This window comes from Scardinius erythrophthalmus (genome assembly GCF_964197995.2).
Source record: "Scardinius erythrophthalmus genome assembly, chromosome: 12".
In the NCBI taxonomy this organism is placed as follows: Eukaryota; Metazoa; Chordata; class Actinopteri; order Cypriniformes; family Leuciscidae; genus Scardinius; species Scardinius erythrophthalmus.
Window position 1 is genome coordinate 1811568 of NC_138232.1, and position 10297 is coordinate 1821864.

The 10297-nt window shown below is 34.9% G+C and overlaps 1 protein-coding gene across 1 annotated transcript in view; it reads left to right on the forward strand.

Moving 5' to 3' along the window:
- The window catches only part of soat2 (sterol O-acyltransferase 2), a gene marked incomplete at its 5' end in the record, with an annotated part of 38145 nt that extends 29952 nt beyond the window's left edge, over positions 1-8193 (forward strand). The window contains 5 exons of the mRNA XM_081379690.1: positions 2141-2238; positions 3018-3116; positions 3204-3339; positions 4109-4254; positions 7752-8193. Of these exons, the coding sequence (XP_081235816.1) occupies positions 2141-2238; positions 3018-3116; positions 3204-3339; positions 4109-4254; positions 7752-7805 (533 nt within the window). The 3' untranslated portion in view covers positions 7806-8193. The remainder of the gene's footprint in view (positions 1-2140; positions 2239-3017; positions 3117-3203; positions 3340-4108; positions 4255-7751) is intronic.
- Between the last annotated feature and the right edge of the window lie 2104 nt (positions 8194-10297).

The following is a 10297-nucleotide window of genomic DNA, read 5'->3' on the forward strand; positions in this document are numbered from 1 at the left end:
TGCATTCAGTACTTGGCCCATTATTGTTTGTGTGTTTCTGCTTCCAAATTGTCTCGCATCATTGCAGATTATCTTGAGTTTATTTTTTGTTAGTAAAAACACTTATTCTTGTAGACTCTGTCTTTGGACTAAAACATGACATTAATGCTATCTGTGTTGGTGTGTTTTTACATTAGAGTGTGCATGTCTTTTTTTAAAAAAAAGAAGCAGAATACATGCAGTGCTGTAAATTTTAACCGGTTGTTGGTGCAAAGGTATTCTAAAAATCAAAATAATTTGTCATAAGGAATTACAGTATAATTCTGGCCCACATATTGAAAAATACAATTTGCAATTCCTTTTGAAAATTTACTGGAAAAAAACTTTCATACACTGGTAATTCAGAGGTGTTTAATTTGTTAATAATTGCAAATAAAATATTAAAGGATATTTACATTAATGATTTTTTTCACTCTCCTGCAGCTCTAGCTTCCAGGTTGTATTGCTGCTAACATTATTTAAATTCTTCTTTATTGCAGGTGCAGTCAGGCAGAATCCCCTTACTGGAAAAGATCAACACATTGCCGACCCTCATTGGAGACTTCTCTGCACATCAACACACTTCTCAACTCTTTACCTTTCAAGTTTGCTTTAACTTTCTCAATTTCTCTTTAAAGTTCTCTTTACCAACTGTGATTTATTTGTATTACTCTCATTGGACTAATTAAACATAACATTAATACAAGCTTTGATCGAGTGTTTTGAACTTTGGAGTAAAAAATTAGCGTTGAATGCTATTTATATTATTAATTTGTATTCTTGAATGTTTTCAACTGAATTTTACTTAAAATAAGTACAACTGAGTAGCTGTAATTGTTTTCTTAAATGTTTTCAACTGAATACTACTGTAATTATTAAATTGAACTCTGTTGCTGTAATTATATTTATTTTGATAAATGTTTTCAACTGAATACTACTGTTATTATTCAACTCTTGCTGTAATTATATTTATTTTTATGAATTGTTTTCAACTGAATACTGCTGTAATTAAGTACAACACTTTAGCTGTAATTATTTAAATGCTTGTCAAAATAAATAGTTTTGAGTCCATTTGTTGTTGAGTGTTTAATTTACCTGTGAGTTAAGGCTTTAAATACTGTCAGCTGCATGTGGGCCACATAAGGGCCGTTAGATTTTAACAGAACTCAACCATACTAAAGTTGCATACCAGGCCCACATACGGGCCACATGAATTTGTTGTATTTGGCTCATGCTTGGTGGAGTTATGGCAGTCCTTTGGTTCAGTTCTGGCAAAGGAGATGTGGGCCATATCTGGGCCGGCAAACACAAACTAATCTGGGCCACAGCTCAGCTGTTTATCTGGCCCACATCTGTGCCAAAGGTAATTTGCTGACTGGGGAGTCAGCGGGTTAGTAACATTAATCTCTGATTTGTGTGCCTCGGCACGTGATGTTTCAAGAGCTAACCGCCGGTCTATTAGCTCGGCTTTTCTTACTAAAAGGTCGTGGATCTGTTTCTCAACAGCTTCCAGCTCAGACTGCACCGCGTGCAGCTCAAATGTGTTCTCACCTGCACCAAAAGGTAGACTACTTACATTTGATATATTCGCCATTTTAACAGATGGACAGTAAGTTAAGTTAGCAACGACGCTACCAGTGGTGCTATCAATATTAATACTAATTTATGGCTTAAGTCTTGGATATAATCCGTCTTTTCAGTGGTACGGGTGTAGAGTAGACGCACGATAGGCGAAAAAATGTTTGTTTGTAAATGAGTGCGGAGAAGACGCGTTCAGCCGTGATCCACGGACGTAACCTATAAGAGTATCCAGCGTTGGATCACAAGGCTTGAGACGCGTCTGCTCAACAATCCGCGTTATAACTATGAGGTGAGGAAAAGTAGAAAATGTTCGTTGTAAGTGAGTTTAAAGAGAAATCAAGAATTATAAATCAATCGATGGAGCTCCAAAGACAACAACGCGCTCAGACGCGACGCATGCGCATTCTAAATTAATTAGTCTAAGACTAATAAGACTAATCTAAGACTACTATTAGTCTAAGACTAATAGTTAATAATATATTAAGAATAACTGTTCAGTTCTGTTCAGTGTGTGTGATCTGAGACTCGCTGTTGTGTTCAGGGATGCTCATGTTAATGTTGGGCTTCTACGCGTTCCTGCACTGTTGGCTCAACGCCTTCGCTGAGATGCTGCGCTTCGCTGACCGGATGTTTTACAAAGTAAGTGATCTCTCATTATCTTAAAGTAAACTATTTTCTATATATAAACATATATATAAACATAGAAAAGTTGTAAACACTTCACAATAAGATTCTATTTGTTAACTATATTAGTAAACATCAACAATGAAAAATTAAAGCAATTTCCACATTTACAAACACATTGTGTTTTAATATTTAATGGATCTGATCTGTCATGAAGTAACAATGAACAGTTGTATTTTTATTAACTAACATTAAAGTCCCCCTGTAGTCAATAATTGTATCCCTTAAAACTCATCTTTGATCAACGAAATTACATATTTAAATGTTTTTTTCCTTGAAAAAAATTCTTCTTGCCTTAAAATATCTTGAATGTAACTCGACACCCTTGCCTCATTTAGTATGCGAGGTTCTATGAATATGCAAATGAGCCCCGCCTCCACTCACTCACTCAGCTCAGAGATCCACTGGTTGATGATCACACGTTGATCTGATTGGTTACAAGGTAGTTTGTGACGTCAGAAACACCAGCGATTTCAAAGCGTGTTTTTGAGACTGTCTTTGGTTCACTGCAGTTTTAAGGAGGAAATACTCAGCAATGCTGTCGACTTATGAATTTACACATGCTTTGTCTTAAAGCACATTAAAAACACCACATAGACACATAAACAACATTAAAAGCTGGATTTTCACCACAGGGGGACTTTAAGAAAGATGAATAATGTAATAAATGCATTGCTTGTTGTTATTAACTAGTGCAGGTTCACAGGTTTAGAGTCTCGTCTCTCTTTCATCAGGACTGGTGGAACTCCACTTCTTTTGCCAATTATTACCGCACATGGAACATCGTCGTCCACGACTGGCTTTATTATTACGGCTACAGAGACTTCCTCCGGGTGAGAACGAACACTCCTGAATCTCACTGTTAAAATACGTGTCATGTCTGAATGATTCTGACCTTGAGTCTGTCTGGATCCCCTCAGCTGTCGGGTTATAAACTCCGCTCGATGGCCACGCTGTGTGTCTTTGCCGTTTCTGCATTCGTTCATGAATACGCCTTCACGATGGGCTTCGGGTTCTTCTACCCGGTGATGTTCTGCACATTCGCGGGTATCGGTGGTAAGAATAGTAGTTCAACTAATTGGGTAACACTTTACAATAAGGTAATTATTAATTATTGTAAAGGGTTACCAACTATTTTTATGTATTGTATGTTTTTGCTGCACAAAATTAATTCAGACACCTTCAGCATTTCTCACATTATCACAGTTTATTCGCTATAGTTTGGAAAATGGTCATAAAATATGAGCAGAACTCAGTTGATATTTGACTGGTTTTGTCCGTCCTTCTGTTAGACTGTCTCACACATGAATTATGTTGAATATCTGTCAGCTGTTAAATTTAACTACACAATTAGATAATACCAGTTTAGCTCAACCAATCACCAAGCAATGCTTCATTGTGTTCAGTCTGTGTGTAAAAAGAGCATTAGCAATTAAAGACAAAACACCTCAGCAAAACATGATCAGGTCAAAGAGTCTGAGTCATTTTTTTTATCCCAAATTTGTATAAATGTCACTGGTAGTCACTGTATGAAGAATTATTGGGTGTAATATGTCACAGTTTACTTTATTTTACTCTCCTCACTTACATTAATGAACTATAGTGTCCTGCACACACTAGTGAAAAATTATATCTGGTGCTTTAATAATTTTTGGTTTGACTGATATCAGAGCATTCTAGGATTTCCTCATCCGTAAATTAATTAAATAAATACATACAAAGCCTTAAGATTTTGGCCAACATGAAATATCTAGACAGCATAATGACAAGTTAAAGAGTTAAAGAGCAGGCAGAAATGTGGTGATTTTTGTGTGTACCTTTCCAGTGGTGTTCAACTTCGCCATGAACGACAGCCGGAAGAGCCCGGTGTGGAACATCATCATGTGGGTGTGTCTGTTCGTCGGTCAGGGCATCCACGTGTGTCTGTACTGTCTGGAGTGGTACGCGCAGATCCACTGCCCACGCACTGGGGTGAGGACTCATCAGCGGGGAACACCGAATAAACAAACAACCAAAAAGATAATCGCAACTTTTTATCTCAGATTTTTTTTTAACTCAATTCTGAATTTACTTCTCACAATTCTGACTTTTTCTCGTAATACCGAATTTACATCTCGCAATTCTGAATTTTTTCATAATACCGAATTTACATTTCACAATTCTGACTTTTTTCTCGTTATACTGAATTTACATCTCACAATTCTGACTTTTTTCTCGTAATACAGAATTTACATCTCACAATTCTGACTTTTTCTCGTAATACTGAATTTACATCTCGCAATTCTGACTTTTTTCTAGTAATACCGAATTTACATCTCGTAATTCTGACTTTTTTCTAGTAATACCGAATTTACATCTTGCAATTCTGACTTTTTCTCGTAATACCGAATTTAAATGTCACAATTCTAACTTTTTCTCGTAATACCGAATTTACATCTCGCAATTCTGACTTTTTTTCGTAATACCGAATTTACATCTCGCAATTCTGACTTTTTTCTAGTAATACCGAATTTACATCTCGTAATTCTGACTTTTTTCTAGTAATACCGAATTTACATCTTGCAATTCTGACTTTTTCTCGTAATACCGAATTTAAATGTCACAATTCTAACTTTTTCTCGTAATACCGAATTTACATCTCGCAATTCTGACTTTTTTTCGTAATACCGAATTTACATCTCGCAATTCTGACTTTTTTCTTGTAATACCGAATTTACATCTCGCAATTCTGACTTTTTCTCGTAATACCGAATTTACATCTCGCAATTCTGACTTTTTCTCGTAATACCGAATTTACATCTCGCAATTCTGACTTTTTCTCGTAATACCGAATTTACATCTCGCAATTCTGACTTTTTCTCGTAATACTGAATTTACATTCACAATTCTGACTTTTTCTCGTAATACCGAATTTACATCTTGCAATTCTGACTTTTTTTCGTAATACCGAATTTACATCTCACAATTCTGACTTTTTTCTCGTAATACTGAATTTACATCTCACAATTCTGACTTTTTTCTCGTAATACTGAATTTACATCCTCCAATTCTGACTTTTTCTCGTAATACTGAATTTACATCTCGCAATTCTGACTTTTTCTCGTAATACTGAATTTACATTCACAATTCTGACTTTTTCTCGTAATACCGAATTTACATCTCGCAATTCTGACTTTTTTTCGTAATACCGAATTTACATCTCACAATTCTGACTTTTTTCTCGTAATACTGAATTTACATCTCACAATTCTGACTTTTTTCTCGTAATACTGAATTTACATCTCGCAATTCTGACTTTTTCTCGTAATACTGAATTTACATCTCGCAATTCTGACTTTTTTCTAGTAATACTGAATTTACATCTCGCAATTCTGACTTTTTTCTTGTAATACTGAATTTACATCTCGCAATTCTGACTTTTTCTCGTAATACTGAATTTACATCTCGCAATTCTGACTTTTTTCTAGTAATACTGAATTTACATCTCGCAATTCTGACTTTCTCGTAATACTGAATTTACTTCTCGCAATTCTGACTTTTCTTCTCGTAATACTGAATTTACTTCTCACAATTCTGACTTTTCTTCTCGTAATACTGAATTTCCATCTCGCAATTCTGACTTTTTCTCTCGTAATACTGAATTTCCATCTCGCAATTCTGACTTTTTTCTCATAATACTGAATTTCCATCTCGCAATTCTGACTTTTTTCTCGTAATACTGAATTTACTTCTCGCAATTCTGACTTTCTCGTAATACTGAATTTACTTCTCACAATTCTGACTTTTCTTCTCGTAATACTGAATTTCCATCTCGCAATTCTGACTTTTTCTAGTAATACTGAATTTACATCTCGCAATTCTGACTTTATTTCTCGTAATACTGAATTTCCATCTCGCAATTCTGACTTTTTTCTCATAATACTGAATTTCCATCTCGCAATTCTGACTTTTTTCTCGTAATACTGAATTTCCATCTCGCAATTCTGACTTTTTTCTCGTAATACTGAATTTCCATCTCGCAATTCTGACTTTTTTCTTGTAATACTGAATTTCCATCTCGCAATTCTGAATTTTTTCTCATAATACTGAATTTACATCTCGCAATTCTGACTTTTTTCTCATAATACTGAATTTACATCTCGCAGTTCTGACTTTTTTCTCATAATACTGAATTTACATCTCGCAGTTCTGACTTTCTTTTTCTCGTAATACTGAATTTACATCTCGCATCTGACTTTTTTATTCTCGTAATACTGAATTTACATCTCGCAATTCTGACTTCCCCCCCCCGTAATACTGATTTTACATCTCGCAATTTTGACTTTTTTCTCGTAATACTGAATTTACATCTCGTAATTCTGACTTCCCCCCCCCGTAATACTGATTTTACATCTCGCAATTTTGACTTTTTTCTCGTAATACTGAATTTACATCTCGTAATTCTGACTTTTTTTCTCATAATACTGAGTTTACATCTCACAATTCAAACTTATTTTCTCGTAATACTGAATTTAAATTGACTTATCTTTTTTCGACTTTTTCTCGGTGTAGAGTTTACATCCTGAAATTCTGCTTTATTTAACCAACTTTTTTGTGTTAAAAAGGTCAATTACCTTTTTTATTCCGTGGCAGGAATAAGCATCCATACACCAGAACCCACTTCACCGTATCACAGCAGGATTCCCAGACCATCTTAAAGCACTGCACACGGCCAAAGCTCCCAAACGCACAATAAAAACACTCACACTTGCGCTCTGATTAACGGATCACTGTTTGATCACAAAGGCTCACAGTGGAGATGTCGCTCAAAGACTGTGAAGATTAAGTTCTGTCCAGGATTAGGTTACAAGTCCAGCAAAGCCAACTGAAGAGCACACTGACAGATGGTGTAAGACAGCTCAGAAATAAAGAACAAAAAGCAGAGAGGGATATAAAGTTATGAAATAACAAGAGATAGCAGAATAAAGGTATCAAAAAAAATGTGTAGAACAGTACAAATAGTAATTTAAAAAAATGAAACATCCACTTGGTGGCACTGCAGGGTCACTTTGAGTAAATCACCATTTCATGTCTATGCAAGTCAACAGGGTCTGAAACAACACAAAGGTGAGCAAATAATAAGACAATATTAATTTGTGACTGAACAGTCCCTTTAAAAACAAGCATTTATTGCATTGCCAGTCAGTATTAAAATTAAGAACAAAAACACAATATATAATTTTCTTTTCAACCGTCCAGTGCTTTGATTATCACCAACACTTCGATAGTTATAATGAAAGGTTTCATGAAAAAGAAAACTCTGATTGGACACTGCATTAATGCGCTCAACAGGCTTCACTGTGATTGGCTACAACGCTGCAAATAGAAATGTGTAGATGTTGTGTTTGCGCTCTCTTCAGAGTACAGTAATGCCATGAATCATATTTAACAACATGTTCATAGTTTATGTTTGCATTTTCTCAAAACAGACGAGCTTCTGGGAGCTAGTGACGCCACGGTCATGGACGTGTAATTACCAGTGACATCAATACAAACATCACAGCGACTTCATCAGCGTCAATATTTACTTCAGTTAATGACCATGTGCTTTGTGAGGGATCAGGCATGACACATTATGAAATGTTACATAACATACTTTCACATTTCATGCTTAATGAAGTACATCAGCCTCTGTAAATGTGATGAGTGTGTATATATTTTAATGAATGTAATAATGCACATAATAAACAAACTTTTCTTTTAAACTATTAAAAATTGTACTGTTTAAGCTTATGGAACATAGTAAATGCAACTTGTTTTATATTCTGAATTTATATTTTATTCCGAAAATACAAAATCTGTACAATCGTAAATTAGTAAGTCACGAAATAAAAGTAAAATACCAATAAATCACGTTAGTTTATTCTGTTCATATTGTGTATCACCTCTTGTTTTCATAACCCCAAAATGCCACTATTTTCACTTTCTGTTATTTTTGTACATTTTTAAATGATTGGTGGCTCATACCAACATTGTATTAACAAAAACTAGTTTAGAACTGTTATTTAATAGCTCATAGGTCTAACCTCATAGGTCTACTGTTTATTTATCAGTATTAGTCATATTCTTACAATTTATGTGTATGTTAAGTAAAGGGAGACAGTACTTGTGTGTGTGTGTGTGTGTGTGTGTGTGTGTGTGTGTGTGTGTGTGTGTGTGTGTGTGTGTGTGTGTGTGTGTGTGTGTGTGTGTGTGTGTGTGTCAACAAGTTTGGTACAAATTTATTATAATAGGCTTTATACATGCATATATGCATTCATGTATTAAGCTTATTATAATAAATTTGTTCCCACATCATGGGACCCACATTTTCGGAATATATATATATTTCGAAAATGTGGGTCCCATGGCCACACAAGTTGAGAACCACTGGTATAAAGCTATTCAAAACATCATTCAATGTAAATTGTGATAATATTAATTAATAGTCGCAATTACAATTTCAAGGGAATAATCGACAATTATGAATTTGTTATAATCGTGCAGCAACTGCTGCAACATTTAATTAAACAGACAAACATTGGTAACTTTACAATAAGGTCCATTAGTAAACATCACTTATTAACTAACAATAGGGGCTTTCGCACAGGAGGAACCGTTTCATAGTTCCTAGAACTAATGGGAAAATACCCGCTTTATTTTGGCGTGTGGAACTGGGAACGGATTTAGTTTTAACTATTTTAGGGGAACTAAACAAGCTCCTACTTCAGAGTCAGGTCTAACACAGCACAAGAAACTACCAGTGGCATTAGTGTAAAGTGTCACTTAACGGAAGCTTTCATACAAAGCAACTGATAAATGAGGAACATCACAGAATTTATTGCATACAAGCAAAAAAACTTGTGATACTGAGTCAGTTTTAAAGAGTAAACCAGAGTAATGCAGAAGCAAAAATGCAGAAAAAGAAAGAGAAGGGGGAACAAGATAAGCATTTGTCTCTTTTTGTATATTTTGCATGCGGAAGAAGTGAGGAATGTTGGTTTTTTGAGACATGACAATTTCAGAAGCTCATCTAGAAATAAACAGTTTATGCAAAAATCTGAAAAATGTTCCGTTTGACTTCAGCGGTTGTTATGGAGAGGTTGCATTGGAATACTATGCAAATTTTAATAGTGCAAAACACACTCTAGCACTTGATTACATGCAACTTATACAAGTTCATAACTGTGCAAAAACAATAACGTGACATCTTTTATCAGGGCTTGTTTTATTCAGAGCACCATCAACACAAAATAGAAGCAGACAATGAAACCACCGACTACAGAATCTCACAAAACGCAGTGCAAGAAAACACAGTTACAGCTTCAAAACCAAGACATCAGCATTACTGTATATTATGCAATGCATATAAAAAGGTAAGTCATCGAATGATGGTGTTTCAGCATGATCGTTTCCAGCTAAAAAACACAAAAAAAAACAGGTAACACTTTACAATAAGGTTCATTAGTTAATGTATTAACTAGCCATGAGCAATACATTTGTGACTGTATTTGTTAACGTTAGTTAATAAAAATACAGCTGTTCATTGTTAGTTCACAGTGCATTAACTAACGTTAACAAGATTTTAATAAAGTATTAGTAAATGTTGAAATTAACATTAACAAAGATGAATAAATGCTGTATACGTGCAGTTCATTATTAGCTCATGTTAGCTAATGTAGTTAACTAATAAACCTTATTGTAAAGTGTTACCAAAAAAACATTTTATCTCATCCTACAACTTTGAGCCAAATTCAAACAAACATCGTTCAACGTGTTTTGACATCGTCTTGTTGGTCAGGATCGACAACACAGTTCATCACGGCGTGTAAATGAAATCATAAAACAGCAGAGGAACGAGAACAAGATGGCTTCTGTCTGAAACAGGACAACTGCATCAAGTCATCATGACACGAGAGGCTTCAGCCCGTAAACAAGAGGATTAATATCCAGAGACTATTCTGTCATTCAGAGTTTGGTCACGTGACGTAAGAGG